General features: G+C 59.3%; 9 protein-coding genes across 9 annotated transcripts; 7 read left to right on the top strand and 2 right to left on the bottom strand.

Moving 5' to 3' along the window:
• The first annotated feature begins 96 nt into the window (after positions 1 to 96).
• SPRG_02622 (hypothetical protein) lies at positions 97 to 1,009 on the top strand. Its single transcript, XM_012341186.1, has one exon. The coding sequence runs from the start codon at positions 128 to 130 to the stop codon at positions 938 to 940; it is 813 nt and encodes a 270-aa protein (XP_012196576.1). The 5' UTR covers positions 97 to 127; the 3' UTR covers positions 941 to 1,009.
• Positions 957 to 2,092, bottom strand: SPRG_02621 (hypothetical protein). The gene has a single exon (XM_012341185.1). The coding sequence runs from the start codon at positions 2,017 to 2,019 to the stop codon at positions 1,036 to 1,038; it is 984 nt and encodes a 327-aa protein (XP_012196575.1). The 5' UTR covers positions 2,020 to 2,092; the 3' UTR covers positions 957 to 1,035.
• Positions 2,093 to 3,291: 1,199 nt separating this feature from the next.
• SPRG_02620 (hypothetical protein) lies at positions 3,292 to 4,041 on the top strand. The gene has a single exon (XM_012341184.1). The coding sequence runs from the start codon at positions 3,323 to 3,325 to the stop codon at positions 3,833 to 3,835; it is 513 nt and encodes a 170-aa protein (XP_012196574.1). The 5' UTR covers positions 3,292 to 3,322; the 3' UTR covers positions 3,836 to 4,041.
• A 708-nt stretch (positions 4,042 to 4,749) lies between these two features.
• Positions 4,750 to 5,812, top strand: SPRG_02619 (hypothetical protein). Its single transcript, XM_012341183.1, has one exon. The coding sequence runs from the start codon at positions 4,772 to 4,774 to the stop codon at positions 5,747 to 5,749; it is 978 nt and encodes a 325-aa protein (XP_012196573.1). The 5' UTR covers positions 4,750 to 4,771; the 3' UTR covers positions 5,750 to 5,812.
• A 353-nt stretch (positions 5,813 to 6,165) lies between these two features.
• Positions 6,166 to 8,461, top strand: SPRG_02618 (hypothetical protein; the record flags this gene model as incomplete). Its single annotated transcript, XM_012341182.1, has 11 exons — positions 6,166 to 6,541; positions 6,586 to 6,677; positions 6,722 to 6,831; positions 6,884 to 7,036; positions 7,091 to 7,183; positions 7,233 to 7,375; positions 7,423 to 7,505; positions 7,536 to 7,736; positions 7,791 to 7,931; positions 7,976 to 8,149; positions 8,205 to 8,461. The coding sequence occupies exons 1-11, from the start codon at positions 6,303 to 6,305 to the stop codon at positions 8,459 to 8,461; spliced, it is 1,686 nt and encodes a 561-aa protein (XP_012196572.1). The 5' UTR covers positions 6,166 to 6,302.
• Positions 8,462 to 8,493: 32 nt separating this feature from the next.
• On the top strand, positions 8,494 to 9,029 carry SPRG_02617 (hypothetical protein; the record flags this gene model as incomplete). The annotated part of the gene is made up of 2 exons (XM_012341181.1): positions 8,494 to 8,880; positions 8,933 to 9,029. 2 exons carry the CDS (start codon positions 8,494 to 8,496, stop codon positions 8,975 to 8,977), a joined length of 432 nt encoding a protein of 143 aa, XP_012196571.1. The 3' UTR covers positions 8,978 to 9,029.
• A 54-nt stretch (positions 9,030 to 9,083) lies between these two features.
• Positions 9,084 to 9,810, top strand: SPRG_02616 (hypothetical protein; the record flags this gene model as incomplete). Its single annotated transcript, XM_012341180.1, has 4 exons — positions 9,084 to 9,328; positions 9,378 to 9,473; positions 9,516 to 9,706; positions 9,751 to 9,810. Exons 1-4 carry the CDS (start codon positions 9,091 to 9,093, stop codon positions 9,808 to 9,810), a joined length of 585 nt encoding a protein of 194 aa, XP_012196570.1. The 5' UTR covers positions 9,084 to 9,090.
• A 50-nt stretch (positions 9,811 to 9,860) lies between these two features.
• Positions 9,861 to 11,059, bottom strand: SPRG_02615 (dimethyladenosine transferase; the record flags this gene model as incomplete). Its single annotated transcript, XM_012341179.1, has 6 exons — positions 9,861 to 9,951; positions 10,009 to 10,214; positions 10,258 to 10,319; positions 10,374 to 10,480; positions 10,530 to 10,792; positions 10,838 to 11,059. The coding sequence occupies 6 exons, from the start codon at positions 11,057 to 11,059 to the stop codon at positions 9,861 to 9,863; spliced, it is 951 nt and encodes a 316-aa protein (XP_012196569.1).
• Positions 11,060 to 11,191: 132 nt separating this feature from the next.
• On the top strand, positions 11,192 to 15,125 carry SPRG_22109 (hypothetical protein; the record flags this gene model as incomplete). The annotated part of the gene is made up of 19 exons (XM_012341286.1): positions 11,192 to 11,603; positions 11,646 to 11,787; positions 11,832 to 11,895; positions 11,939 to 12,057; positions 12,113 to 12,353; positions 12,401 to 12,553; positions 12,599 to 12,731; positions 12,777 to 12,868; positions 12,920 to 12,977; positions 13,025 to 13,122; positions 13,170 to 13,484; positions 13,580 to 13,757; positions 13,812 to 14,062; positions 14,108 to 14,515; positions 14,564 to 14,644; positions 14,687 to 14,755; positions 14,805 to 14,861; positions 14,908 to 14,955; positions 15,009 to 15,125. 19 exons carry the CDS (start codon positions 11,192 to 11,194, stop codon positions 15,123 to 15,125), a joined length of 3,036 nt encoding a protein of 1,011 aa, XP_012196676.1.
• Between the last annotated feature and the right edge of the window lie 13 nt (positions 15,126 to 15,138).

Raw genomic sequence — 15,138 nt, 5'->3', positions numbered from 1 at the left:
TACAAAGCGCATGATGATGTGGTCGCACCAATAAAATAGGATTGTTTAAAAATATTGATGCGCAGACGAGCCAATCACGCTGCGTGGCAGTGGACATATTGCAGCCGCTTGGCACTGAATTCCAGCGATGGCCCCAAGCCCGAACGCGGGCCAGGACCGGCGCGACGTTGTGGCGCCACTGACCGTCGACGTCTCGCCCGCTCAGGAGGCCGCGCCCAAGCCGCGCCGGCGCCGGCGCCACCACCACCACCATGGCAGCCTCAAGCTGCTCTTCTACCTTCTCTCGACCATTGTCGTCGCGTCCGCCCTCATTCTCTTCTCGGCGCTCCAGCGCATGACGCTCGAGTCGACGCTCTACTCGCTCATGAACACGATGCTGACCGCTGAGTACTATGCACCTACGGACGATGGAGGCCTTATCGACATGACCATGGCGCCGGCACGCGAGGTGGCCACGATCGACGTCGAGCGCATCATCCTCGCGACGCTGTACACGCAGCTGCTCAACAAGCACTCCAAGGTGCTCATGGAGATTGTCAAAGGCGCGCATGTGATCGTCGAGAACGACCATGGTACTTACTACGAGCTCTTTCGCAACATCACGGCGACAACCTACACGCGCATCTCGTCGCATGCCTCGATCGTGTCGCAGTACGCAGTGCCGCAAGGGCCGCTTCTCGAGACGCTCCTCACAGGCGTGACCGCCGAGAAGCACTCGTGGTTCCAATTCGAAGGCGCCAATTGGGACCCGATTGACCGGCCCATCGACAGCATCCTCCACGTGCTCAACTACCTCGAGTACAAGGTGCGCGGAGTCCAGATCGGACCCCTCGGCACGTCTTTACACACGGATCGCAACCCGCTGCGCATCCGCTTCGAAGACACGTACCATTACCATCGGCTCGTGACGCCGGGGGCGGCGCCGCTGCCACACCATTAGCCATCGATTGCACCTTGTCGCGAATATAGCACTTAATATATATATAAAGTTAGCAAACACACAGTGGAGACGGCTCGAGACGGCTCCTTGCTATACTAGGACGCCTCGGATCGGGCCTTCTTGGCGCAGTACGGCGCGTCCGTCGTCGCTGCTTCTTTAGGCCGCGACCGCTTCGACGCCTTGGCCGGTGTCTTGACGAGGACAAACGAGTCGCCTGCTTGCGCCTTGAGCTTGCTCTCGACCTGGGCCTTGAGCTTACTGTCGACGTCGAGCCGCGGCTTTTTGCTCTTGCCGAAACGACCTTTCCCACTCGACGACCGGTGGTCGGCGTCGGCGTCCGTGGGCATGCGACGCTTCCGCGACACCTTGATGAGCGGGCTGTCGACGATCGCTGCAGCGGTCGACTCGGATTCTTTGGACGGCGATGTCGACGAGATGCTTACGTTACCAATCTGTTGGCAGAGGGACGCTTCACGCCAGGACGGAGATGCACACGCATCCGTCTCGTGCTCGGGGCTGGCTACATGGACAGGGGACGAGACAGGGCGAGGTGACAGGCTTTTCTTGCGCTGGAGTTGGGCACTGTCCGGCGACGGGCACGCGTCGACCGCATGGAACACCAGCGACGGGTGGGCACCTGTCTCGTTTTCGGCGTCGGTCGGCGACGCCACGGGGGCTGTCGAGAACATGTCGTGGTCGATTTCTTCTTCCGCGTCGTTGTCGTCTTGCACGACCGAGGCCAGCGGCAGGAGTCGCTGCATCTTGAGCGTGAGCTCCTCGATCGCTGCGAGCGAGTCGAGGCCGCGCTGCTTGAGGCGGCCAAGCTCTTGCTTGACGATGAGCGCGCGGATCGCGTCGTCGCGGTTGATGCGGAACTGGACCATGACCTTGCGGACCTCGGCGTCCGTGGGCTCGACCATCTCCTCGACGATGCGCTGGAGCAAGATCTTGACCGCGACCTCCCGCGGGATGTCCGTCTCGAGGAGCATGTCCATCTCGGCCTTGACGACGCGGGCGAAGAGCCCTTGGGCCTCGGCTATCTTGGTCGCGCTCTGCGTGGCGGTCGTCGTCGTCGTCATGGTGCTAGCAGAAGACGGCGTCTGGGACTGGCCTCTTCTTTCTCCAAACGGGCACACCAAAGGACTTCGGTTTTGTATGGTCTATTTTATTAGAGGCGGCTTCGGCGCTTTTTCCTTCTGGAAACCGCGCATTGGAATAAAAATATTGTAGACGCACAATGAAATAAATTTCTTCGAGGAACGGGGTTCGTTTTCTTGATCTTGTTGTTTGGACGCCTCTGACGACCTTTCCGGTCGAAACCAACGCATAGTCCATCGAGCCCATCGGGCCCATCAAGCCCATCAAGCCCATTGAGGTAGACCCTCCTCCACTGGCATGCAGTAGCCTACGAAGAAGAGGTGTAATTGGCCTGCGATGCGTACTGCGATTACAGTAGAAATGGCCAAAGCCGGGCTGCTGACCGCAGCGACCTCGACAGCGTCGGTGCGCGCGGTGGCCGAAGCCGTCCGTCGGTGCGCAATCACTGCAGGCAAGGTACTAGTATATACTAAATATTATATACCCGTGCTGCAGGATAACGCCAGTCATCCGGATACGACGCGGCGGCGGAAAGTGCACCTTGCAAAAGTTCATGTGGGAACAGGTGGCGAGAGTGCGACAGGGGTATATGCGAAGTCCACGCCGTGCGCGCCACTCACTTCGTTCGGGTGTACGTCCATTCGCATCGGTGAAGGTCCCGCGCCAGAACAGCGACGTCTTGGTCGTCGACGTGAGCCCTCGTCCCACGCACCGTCGAGCGTTTAGCCCGTGGCATATGTCTCCCGCACCTTCATTCTTGCTGGCGCCAGCGCGCAGTTGCGTCGAGAGCTCGGCGTCTTTCCGTCGTTTTGACATGGAATTCTTGAGGCGCTGTGCTTCTTGAGCAGACGCCAAGAGCAGCATTGGCGCGTTGGCGCGAACCTGCCCGAAAAGGTCGCACACCTGAGTTCGTGTCGCACGACCAAGCTGGCGGCCGAAGCGATGGCCACGGGCCGCACGACCACGAACTGATGGCCAGCAGGCGATGATGCGTGTCATCTTCGTTCGCGCCGAATGACTCGTATCCGGATAATGCCACTGCTTTGGCATCTGTCACGCTTGGAGAAGCGAATCAGCGACGCGATCCGGATAATGCCCGCCGGCCGTTTCTGTGAGTAACTTCAAGCTCGGCACCAATGAGCGCGCGTTTTCTTCTTTCTTCGTTCGGAAGTCAATTGAAAAATCGAATACGAGACTTCACGGGGTTTATCCGGATGCTGCGATCTAGTTTCAACTTGCAGTCAGTTGTGAAATCCCACACACAAAGAACGCCCGCCGCCGACTATGAAGCAGCCGCCGCCGCCGATATACCCGGCGATGGACAGGGACCTGCTCTTCGAAGTGCTCCGCGTCTACGTGGACGGCGAAGAGAAGAAGCGCGAGCTCGCGGCTACGGGCCTGCGCCTCGACGTCGGCTCGATGGAGGCGCCGGGTGTCGACCCCAAGCGCGACGACCGCTGGATGCTCGACGCCCTGAGCGCCGACAAACCTTTCTACGGCTACGACGAGGTGCTACCGCGTCTCCATGTGCGCATGAACGAGCCGGTCGTGACGCCGAGCGTTGTCGTCGAGGTGAAGAAGGCGACGACGCCGCACCAGGCCAACAAGCGCAAGTGCTGGACGTGCCGTAGCCGCCTCGCGCTCGCGCCCATCTCGTGCAAGTGCGGGTACACGTTTTGCCACAGCCACCGGTACCCTGAGATGCACAACTGCTCGTTCGACTACAAGCGCGATGGCAAGCGCAAGCTCGAGCTGCTCAACCAGCCGTTCCGCTCGACCAAGCTCGTGCGTGTCTAAGCTGGACATCCAACCGATTCACTGCGGCAACCACCCTTTCGTTGCCCGCGAATATTGAAGACATGGACGCGAATGCCTTCTCTCAAGCTCGCCGTACATATTGTGACTAGTTATTTATTTCTTAATTTTATATCGCCTCGAGGCTTCCTACAACAGGAATAGGAGACCCCATTAATGTCAACTCCTTTCTACGCTTTGTCTTCTCCTGTCGTCTTGCCTTCCGCCTCCATCCAAACCGCTGAGCTCGCTGTACCGGTAGCGGCTTGGCGAGCTCGTGGCGGCAAGGCCGCTTCGCGGTTGCGCCAACGGCACTGATTGGTCCCCAAACGGTACAGGTTCGTGACACCGCCGGTGGTGGCAGCTGCAGGCCACCGACGACGACGACTCTTTGAAGACGACGAAGACAACCCCCTCCGCGACAACGCGGGTAGGTACACGTCGCAGTTGTACAGTTAGTTTCGTCGACGGGACGCGCCTTTTATAGGCAATTCCATATTACTACCGGTACGCAGACTAAGAGGCTCGAGTCTGCGACTGGTGTCTAGGGTTCCGCGGCTCTGGACGCCTGCCTGAGCTTCTGGAATAGTCGAAGAGAGGCGACGACGCTGATCGCATTCTTGTTGCGTTGTAGTACTTAAGTATATATTCGTCTACTCGATGTTGTTTGCATAGAGGCGGCACATAGGCAGTCGTCAGCGTTGGGCCCCGCCGACGTGGCAGGAGCAGCTTTAGTCGATCGCTTTAGTCGATGGCTCGTTTTTGTCTCGCAGAATTTCACGATGTCATTTTTATAAGAATTTTTCGTATTGGCACGTCCGCTCGACGCTCGACGACGATCCGAAAGCTCAACTCAACGCACTTGGCATTGAGTTTCAGGGCGTATCCGGATGAGTCGTTCACTGGCCATCCGATCAAATTGCAAGCGATCATCCAACCATGTCCATGTCGTTGCTCCAGCGCCTGACCACGTTCGTCGCCCCGGCCATGCCGATCCGGGGCATGGCCAAGATGAGCGAGCGCGCCATGCGCCGCAAGGCCCTCCGCGACAGCAAGAAGAAGGCTGAGCGCATCCCGCCGCTCAAGGAGACCTTGCGCAAGCTGTATATGCGCACGCACCCCGACTTGTTTGGCCAGTTTCCCGCCGAGCAGACGTCCAACACCGAGTCGTACAAGGAGCTCATGGGCATTCTGGATGCGATTGAGAATACGAGCGGTGAGTTCCCGCCGGCGAAGAAGCTCAGCCTGCCCTTCTACCTCACGACGCCTGTCTCGGGCGAGTTTAAGAAGGTGACGCTTAACCTCAAGACGACGGGCGGCTCGTGCGTGACGCTCATGGAGACGCAGCTCGGGTCGTTCTTTGAAGAGTGCGGCTGGCCGCGCGTGTTTGAGTGGAGCAAGGGCAGCTGGGGCCTCACGACGGACCACAAGGTCAACTCGAACGAGCAGTACGACACGGACGCACCGGTCGCCAAGCCCGCGCCCGAGCCTGTCGCGCCGGCCTTTGTCGAGACGCCGCGCTCGACGCCGGAGAACGACACGTCCATCGAGCGTGTCCTGGAAGAACTCAACGATATCTTTGAGATCGTGGCCGCGGTACCGTACATGGCGCACCACGAAGAGTACGCCGAGATCTACGATCTGTATACCAAGGAAGACGGCGAGGACGGCCACATCAACGGCCTTACCGAGCTCGAGCGCCGCGGCGGCTACAAGATTGTGGACGCGACGCACCAGATCTGGGAAGGCGAGCGCGACTTTGCCAAGCTCTCGGCCGGCCTCGACGTCGACTCGGCGATGATCGTCCAGCGCATTCTCATGCACGCGCTCACGGCCGACGCCAAGGTCAAGGACCTCATGGAGCAGCAGCTCGCCGAGGAGGCGGCCGAGAAGGAGGCGGCCAAGAAAGACGAGTAGATCATCGTTCGCCGCACGACTAGCACTAGACGTAGACGAGATACATATATATAGACCGTAGAGAACGTGGCATCAGCATCATCGCCATCGCAGCCTTGACGACCACTCTTGACGGCTGCGGTGGGTACCCAGAGAAGCCAGAAAGAAGATCCAACGAGCAGCTGCGTGCACGCGGTGTTCGTCGTCCACGCACCTCACCGCCCATGGCTGCTCTTAGAGGCCATGGCGGTCGCGATATCGGATGTCGATGATTGCTGCCGCGTTGGCAGTCGCGCAAGCAAGACGGTCCATCGTGTCTCTGTGTCAAGGCGCCACGATTTTAACCTGATCATGTCCGTACGTTTTAAATTGCATACAAACGCCAAGAGATACAATTCAACTCGAATCCAACGGCAACTTCAACGCTACATTTTCGCATTTGGAAAAGTTGCAGTAATGGAGGTCCCGAAGCGTCTGCCACAAGCCGACGAGCGCACGCTCATGCACAGCGAGGACCACAACGCGAGCTTCGACGACGACGACTCGGAGAACGAGGACAACGACGACGACGTCCATGCAGTCTCCGACTCGGAAGGCCACGCGAGCGCCTCGCCCAAGCATGACACGATGCCCCGATCGTCGTCGTCGCCCGAGATCGGGCCATGGTCGCCACGGGCCATGGTCGCCACCGCCGCCGCTCGCGATGAAGACGAGTATCAACAACCTCGCTGCGTCCATCATGGCGATCGCGCGCCCGGCCGGGCCACCGCTGCCCAGCACGCCCAGCGAGCGCAAGACGTCGGCCGATGTCGGGTACACGTCGCCATGGTCGCATGGGACTCATCCCGTCGCGATAGGTTGCATGGCAACGTGGGCACGAGCGTCTTCTTTAGCCCACCGCTGCTGCCCCCGGCCTTTGCCAACCTCACAATCTGCGAAAACTGCAAAGGTAATACTTCAATATGGAGAGTATATCGCAGAACGGATCCGTAGAGGAGGTCGGCACGCTCCTCGGGAAGAGTCGCCACCACTGCCGCAACTGCGGCGGTACGTTCTGCCAAGCGTGCTCGTCCAAGACGTCGGTGGTGCCCTTTGACGCGCTCGTAGCACTTTCGGATTCGTCATCTTGAGGAGGTAGTGACCACTTGGTTGTAGACGCACAAGGGCGAGTTCCGCGTCTGTGACTGCTGCTGCGTGCGCATCCGCGAGTTTCAAGCGCAGGCGCAGACGCCCCACGCCACGTGGAATGGCCTCGCGCCCATGACGCAGTCGGATTTTCTCGCCAAGTTTGACTTGCCCGACGCGCAGGTTCTTGATTCTTTGTTGATATCGATTGATATATTGATACCTTGTCGATTCTAGTCGCCGGTCGTCATCTTTACGTGCTGCTACTTTCCCGAGATCCAGCCTTTTTACGGGCACTTGTTCTTGACGCGCGACTACGTGGCGTTCGCGGTACGCACGCAATTCTTGCCTTTTGTTTTTGAGATTCACATGGATGTAGGCGTATCGGTCGTTGGAAACACCCATTTTGATCTCGTATTCCGACATTACGGCCGTCGTCAAACCCGAATTTTACTTTATCAATGCCCTCCAACTCAAAACCAAGGACAAGACGTGGTTTTTCGCCGAATTTAACGGCCTTCGGTACGCGACACCATCGGAGTATCGGTCGTCACAGCGTCTCCGCGTAGGGACATGTGCTTTGTGCGCCTCGACCAACTCATTTTGGCCCACCGCCAGCAACAGAGCCGAGGTGCGCCCTCGCATGTAGGACGTGGCGATGTCACTCTATAGCACGGCATAGACAGCGACGTGAGCCCGGAAGCGCTCAAGGCAATGGCGTCCCAGCGCCGCAAGTCGATGAAGCTCACGAAAAAACCGAGGCCCGTTGGTTCTCAGCACTTGTTATTAGCTCGACTGACGACGACGCTACGTAGCAACGTCACGAGCCCCAAGAACGGCGACGACGACGATTTCGTGCCACTTGCCCCGGACGAAGCCCTTCGTACGCACATCGATCCTCGTGGTCGCTCGACTTCTATTTTTTGTGGTGATGTAGTGGGCATGACGGGCGTCCTCGACTGCGAGATGCCAGGCAACGTCCGCGACGTCTTTGATACGCTCTTCGCCAACGGCCTTGGCCAAACCTTTTATACCAACGTGATGGTGTCGACCAAGGACATTGATATTAGCGTCGGCGGTATCTCTTGATACACTGATACTTTTTTTCATGTTGAAAAATAGCGTGGCAGCTCTTGACGTCCGACACGCCCAAGGAGGTCACGTCGGGCTTCAAGGTCTCGACCGAGACGTTTACGCATTACCGCCGCGTCGAGTCCAAGCACCCGCCCAAAGTGTCGTTCCCGGGACTCCCCCCATACGCCGAATGCGTGCGCCACCAACTGTACCGCCATCACGGTACAATAGTTTCGACTCTGAAATGGCACCAGCCTATATGGCGACACACGATTAGGCGACGGGAAGAGCTGGAGCCGCCTCATTATCGCCGACGTGCTGCGCATGAACAAAATTCCGTTTTCAGATTATTTTGAGATTGAGACTCGCTGGGTCTTTACGCGAGACGGCAAGAAATTCACGCACGCCCAAGTGGGCCTCGTGATTCACTTTCTCAAGTCGACGTGGTTCAAGTCCCAAATCGTCTCGTCGACCATTTCCGAGTCGAAGGAAGCGTTCGAGACCTGGTTCGATCCTGCGCTCGGCTCGCATTGACCACTGATTTATTCGCATCCATAGGGCCAACCATGGAAATACGGCGCTCCGACAAGCCGCGTCCGGCCCTCCTGCACCGCCACTACCGAAGCGGTGCGCTCCTGCTTCCATGTCCCCCTCTCATCCTCGTGCGCCATCGTGTACAGGCAGCGGACGACGAGTCAAGCACGACGAGTGGCCGCACGAGTTGCAATGCGGCCGAGTCTATCGCGCCGCTCGAGAAGGCTCTATCGACGCTGCCAGCAACGCCAAGTGTCCGGGCCTCGCCGCTCCCGACGATTGTGCTGGGACTCCTCGTGCTCTACACGCTCTACTGCCTCCGCGCTGTCCAGAACTCGCTGCTGCAGCTGCACGGCCGGCTCGATACGCTGGAAGAGACACTGGTCGCGCAAGCCAGTGCGACCTGCCCCACCGAGCTGGTAGACCACGCGTGTCCCTTGCACACGGCGACAATGAGAACTGTCTGCGTAGGTGCACAGCGTCCTTCGCGCGCTCGAGGCTGTCGTCCGTCACTAGTCTCTTTCGAGACTGGCATAACTAACACTGTCCTTTCTACTAATTATCTCGACGACTAGTACTTGAGTAGAAGGGTACCCTAGCCCCAACCGTTGTGAAACAGTAGATTCGGCATGGAAGCGATGTTTGAGGCGGCGCTGGCCGACGTGCCGGCGACGCAGGTCGTGGGCATCCTCTGCGCCAGCCTCCTTGCCGTTGCGACCACGCTGACGTGGCTGCTCGTCCTGCGTCCGCACGACCCGACGATCCCTCCGTGCGTGGTCACGCACACGCTCTCGGACGCGATGGACCTCGACACGCTTCAGCACCGCTGCTCGCTGCGCGAAATTGACCGCGAGATCGACGCCGTGCGTACGTCGAGCCTTGTAGCATGTGTGGGAGAACGAGTACGGACGTGTAGGCAAGGCCGCGAGCGTGCGGCGACTGGACGCGACCGACCCTCTTCCAGCGACCGATCTCGCAGGCGACGGCGCGTGCGAAGTCAAGACCATCCTTGGTAGCCAGCTTCTGCAGCAACGGCAAATGATGGGAATGCTAGAGATCGTTCGGCGCGACGGGCCCAACGCGAGCGCGCTACGTCGACCGCTCACGACCATCGACGAGCTCCTGCGCTACTTCAAGGCGCCCGACACGCGTGACGTGAGCAAGACGTCGGTCGTCTGCAAGGTGCTCCTCAAGCACGACGCCCTCGGCGTCCTCCGCGACTTGGCGGCCACGACCAGCGACCATGTACTTCTCCCTTTCAAATCATTGGATTGATGGACCGTGTCCAGGAGATCCAAGCACTCGCACAGCGTATTGTCGAGTCGGCGGTCGCGTCGATTTGGAGCTAGTCCAAGAAGTACTAACATGGACAAAGTTGGTCTATAATGTTGTCGTGCGGTTACTCGTCGTCGGCCTCTAGCATTTCGCCAAACGCATGGAACTCGCTGTGTTTGAACGCGACACCGGCCGCCTCGAGGGCGACGAGCAGCCTACGCCAAGAGAATATCAACCGCTGCCTGCGTGTCCAACTGCTGATGTCGTAGTACGCGTGGAATTGGTCGCACGTGAGCTTGACGGCGCGCGCGTCATGGAGGTTCGTGGCCTGTAGCACGGCCAAGATGGCCGCTTTGCGATCGGCTTCGTCCATCTCGGTGGAGGGCGCAAAGCCGTCGGCAGCGAACGACGACGTGAGCTGCGATCGCAGCGTTTTGTTCTTGCGCTGAAAAGCAATGCGCAGCAGCGTATCCATTTTCTAAACAATGAGAGAGAGCGTTCCAGGGGCCTTGGCCACCAACCGCGAGCGTCGACGCATCGGGCTGGTCGGTCTTGCGCTCGATCTTGATGACGCGCGAGTCGACTAGACGCCGACGTGGACAACGGTTTAGTCGAACGACAGCAGATGTACTACTACCTTTGGGGGGCGGCACAAAGTGCTTGCGCGGGACCTTGACCACGGTCGAGATCGACGCTTGGAACGCCGTGTTGACGCTCAGACGACTATAGTTCTTATGGCCCGCTCTAATATCACGATAGAGAGTAGGAAGATGATTCGTAAAAAAGAGTGTACGTGGCCATGAGACGAAGGGCAAACTCGTCCTGCACCATGAGCACGGACGCGCGCAGCGTCGGGTCGACCTTCTGGCTCAGTAGCTTGGCGACGATCGGCGACGAGATGTTGTACGGGATGTTGGCGACACACATGTCGATCGGGTCAATTGCGCGCAAGTCGAACTTGGCGAAGTCGTCGCGGATGATCGTGAGCTTGGACGAAGCGATTTCCTTGGGAAAGCGAGCTTCGAGCTGCGCGACCATGCGGTGATCGTACTCGACCTATGGCGATTGTAGCCATCGCCAGCAGTAGAGAGCGGGACGTACGCAGGTGACGCGCTCGGCGACGCCAAGCAGCAGCAGCGTGAGGTTGCCCGTACCCGGGCCGACCTCGAGCACGTGGTCGGTGGGCCGCAGATGCGACGCGTCAATGATGTCTTGGAGAATACCTTCGTTCACGAGCAGATGCTGGCCCAAGGACCGCTTCAGGCTCGGCGTGTTGGCGACGCGGACCGCCGAGACCGCGCTCGAGTAGGCGCGACGCAGCATGGGAATGGCTCGATGGCAGAAATTCGCACCGCCGAGTAGCATCTGTTACAAATACGACGACGGGATTGGCGGAGCAGTGGAATAGCGTACTTTGTAAGCGAGCGTAGATCCAAGCCGCTGACGTCGACGAGGATGCAGCACCTCATGAAGAAGTTCGTGCAGTCGTCGCTGGACGGCCTGCCACCGCGCCACGACGCCGAGCCCAAGCGGCCGCCCGAGCCGACGGGCCTCGTAACGCCGCCCCGCATCCCGACGCCACCGACCTCGGGCAGCCGGCGCCACGTGGCCAAGGCCGACGTCACGACCGCGATCGAGGGCTTCCAGTACGCGATGCTGCTGGCGGAGCGCAAGGCGTCGTTGACCAAGCTCCAGGCGCTCTGGGACACGGCCGAGATCCTCGACGAGTACCATGCGCTTCTGCTGCCCGTCTTGCTGAACGCGCTCGTGACGGACCCGCGCGACACGGAGCTCATGGAGGCGATGCTCGAGCTCATGCAGGCGCTCATGACCATGCGGCCGGTCAATGCGACGCTGCTTCTGAACGGTACGACTTCTTTGGTCGACACCAATGAAGCCGTCGATGTAGAGCCGAATGCGCTGCGGGAGATTCTCAACCTCATGACCGATCCGTCGCCGTGGATTCGAGGCCCGACCGTGCAGCTCATCAAGCGTGTCCAAGATGGCGACGTCCAGAGCTTTGCGTCTCACATCCTCGACTGCCACGAAGGGTACACTGCCTTTCTCCACGTTCTCCATCTGCGTGGCATCGTAGGCTGCGGCTACTGCTCGACGTCGTCGAAGACAAGCGAGAGCATATTCGTGACACAGCCATCCAAGTAATCGCTTTCTGCGTCGCGGCAATCTCATGGGACCGAGTAGATTTTGTTGCATCTCATCACGAACCAAAGCACCATGGCCCAGCGCCACATCCAGCAGTTCCTGGCTTTTGAGGACGGCTTTGCCCGCTTGTTTCAAATTGTCGACCTCGAACTTGAGGGGTATTAGTGCCCTTTTTGGATTGTATCAATGTATCGAGTCGTGCTTTCGATGTAGGCACGGCTGCGACAGTGCGGTTTTAGTCGACTGCCTCCAAGTGCTCTACCACATGGTCCACGACAACGTCAACTCGCAGTACCTATTGTGCCAAACGCCCTTCATTGCCGCGCTCTTCCCGCTGCTACTAACGGCGCCCCTTGCGCTGGAAGACGCCGACGAGGACGCGCCGACGCCCGCCATTGACTGGACGCTGCGGCTTCTGCATGCGCTCATTGGGCCCGTGTTTCAAGACATGACGGTTCGTCGTGCGGCGACCATCTCGTGCTGTTTGTTGATGCGATGCAGGACTTGGACGAACTGGCCCAGCGCGACCAGGTCAAGCGAAATGCAGATATCCCGAGCCTCCAGAGCTACTTGGCCCAACAGCCCGATGTGATCTCGGCGGTCGCCGAGCTTGCGGCCTTTGGCACAACAGCCGACCGCGTCGCCGCCTGCAAGGTGCGTTGTGAGGTCGTACAACGACGTATTCTGACATTGAGGTAGCTGCTGGAAGCATTTGCGAGAGACCACGAAGGGAACCAGCTGCTCTTGTTGACGCTACCGCTGCGCGAGTCGGCGTACTTTGTGTCGTCCTTGCTGCGTCTCGATCTGCACCACGAAGAGACGGCGCTGAGCGGTACGCGTCGGGTACGATGATGGCGACATCCTTACGCTTGGCTAGTGGCGGCGACACGGCTTGTGAGCACGATATGGAGTTCGCCGCTCGTGAAAATCTCACTTTTGCAGCACATTGCAGCGCCGCCCCACCACGAAGTCGTCCCTCGCGCACTCGAGAAACCATCGTTCAACATTGGCATTGCGTAGAGCGGTCCGATCACGCCGATTGGCCAAGAACTCATTGATATTCTGGAGTCGACGATTGGTACCTAGAAGAATATTGTCCATTCAAAGGACATGTTGTCCACGTAGATGCCATTCTCGATGGCACCACGACGGCCACGATCGAGCTCACGACCCGCGACGCCATCAAGGTGGCGTGGAAGGCCATGGCCCGATGGCGGCAACTCGTACGACGACAATGGTTCCTTGCCATCTTGATACATTCCATATGTAGATTGATACGGCCGAGTGCCGCGAGTTTGCGCTGCGCATTCCGATGGTGGCCAACACGGTCGCGGTGCCGGGCGGACTCTTCCTCAACAAGTGGCTCCACTGGCTCTGCAAAGGGGCTGTCGCCCCCGTCTCCAAGGCCCAGTACCCTCTCTGCGTCGGTTTGTTTCGCGTGCTTCTCGCGTCGATCGTGCAGTGCCCACGCGCTGTCGCCGAGGTGGCGAGCTCGGTGCCGACGCTGACCTTCTTCTTCGACTGGGCCCGGTCGTCGTCCTCCGTCGAGAGCGCAGACGTCGAGCTCACGGGCCTTTCCGCAGCGGTCCTAGGCGTCGTTCTCGACACGCTGCCAACGGGCCCTGCCACCAAGGCTCGTGCGATTCGACAGAGTGTTTTTGATGTAGAACTCTTGTCTAGGGCATGGGCAAAAAGCAATTTCTCAACTTGGTGACGGACCGCGTCGGGCTCCAGCGGCTCACCGACTGCTTTACGCTGCTCCAACAAAGCGATGCACTGAGCAGTGCGCGGCGCCCCGATGGTTTCGCCTACCCGCTCTACGACAAGCCGTTCGGGACGCTCTTCAAGCACATTGCAGGTACTAGACTACGATCTCGGAACTCGACAAGAGGATTCCCATGATCATGTGCAGAAAAGACGCGGAGTGCCATCTTGAGCGCCTACATGGGCGACTCGTCCGACGAAGATAGCTCGGCGCGGGCGTACCAAGATCTTATTCGTATGCAAGATGCGCAGCTCACGGAGCTCCGACGCGAGCTTGAAGCCAAGATTCCCGCCCCTTCGGTCGCCCTCGACGAGGCCCGTGCCCAGATCGACGAGCTGCGGCGCCAACAGGAAGCAAGTGACACGCGCTTCCGCGGGCTCCGCCACGCGTTCGACCACGTACTTTATGAGAATGCATATTGCAATGGGACTCATACAGCGTAGGTGGAGGCCGAACTCGCTGAGAAGGAGAAGGAGCTCGCATTGCTGCGGGGGCACGCCCCTGAGGCCCCTCACGCTCCTGCCGCGCCATCCCAGGCCGCTCGGTCCGTCGCGGACGAGGAGTCGTCGCTTCTGCAGCTGCAGCTCCAGTCGACGATCGCACGCCTCGAGCGGCAGTGCGCTGAGAAGGACGACGAGCTCGCGGCGCAGCAAGCTATGATCGACCGTCTCACGGCCCACAAGGCCGTCCTCGACGCCAAGCAAGCACCCGAAACGGACCACTTAGCAGCTGCACACGCCAAGATGGACGAGATGAAGGCCGCGCACACGGCAACGGTTGCGTCGCTCGTTGTGCAGCACGAGCAAGCGCTTCAGCAGCTCCGCGCTGACTGTGATCTGCGGCTCCAAGAGGTAGCTTTGTCTGCGATGCTTATTTTGGTGTTGAACCATCGTGCATAGGAGCTTCGGAGCCAAGGGACTGCGCACCATGAATCGACAGAGACGCTGCACTCGTCGTTGGAGTCGCTCGAGCTCGAAAAGGTAGTACTTTAGCTTCTGGGCGCTCCGACGAACGACTTGCAGGAGACGATGGCAGCCGAACTCGACCGGCTCCGTACCGAGGTGGTCCAGTTGACGACGACGAAGGACGAGGTGAGCGCGTACTTGCGGTGGCACGCTCACGTCTCCTCTGTCCGTCTAGGCGATCGCGTCGCTCCAATCTCAAATTGACGAGCTTCGAGCGGCGCCCACCGAGACGGTAGGAACCTCTTACTCGAGTGCTCCTGACGATATCTGCTGTGCAGACGATCGAGAAGGGCGACGGCGACTTGCTCCTCCTCCTCGGCAGCCTCGTACGATTCCGTGTCTGGATGATAAGTATATATATGATGGCGTCGGTGGGTAGGAGGTTCAGTACCGCAGCTTTCGGGACGTCGTCGAGACAGAGCTCGGTCCTGCCGGCGTCGAGAAGGCGCTGCGATTGAGCGAGAAACGGGGCGCGCTCCACAAGCTTTTCTCATAGATCGCTGAGTCAG

Source organism: Saprolegnia parasitica (genome assembly GCF_000151545.1).
Source record: "Saprolegnia parasitica CBS 223.65 unplaced genomic scaffold supercont2.6, whole genome shotgun sequence".
NCBI classification, from domain to species: Eukaryota; Oomycota; class Saprolegniomycetes; order Saprolegniales; family Saprolegniaceae; genus Saprolegnia; species Saprolegnia parasitica.
This window is presented reverse-complemented; position numbering and strand designations above follow the sequence as displayed.

Excerpts from the sequence above, each read along its gene's own strand:
- SPRG_02622 (XM_012341186.1), top strand. The coding sequence starts at position 128 with ATGGCCCCAAGCCCGAACGCGGGCCAGGACCGGCGCGACGTTGTGGCG.
- SPRG_02621 (XM_012341185.1), bottom strand. The coding sequence starts at position 2,019 with ATGACGACGACGACGACCGCCACGCAGAGCGCGACCAAGATAGCCGAG.
- SPRG_02620 (XM_012341184.1), top strand. The coding sequence starts at position 3,323 with ATGAAGCAGCCGCCGCCGCCGATATACCCGGCGATGGACAGGGACCTG.
- SPRG_02619 (XM_012341183.1), top strand. The coding sequence starts at position 4,772 with ATGTCCATGTCGTTGCTCCAGCGCCTGACCACGTTCGTCGCCCCGGCC.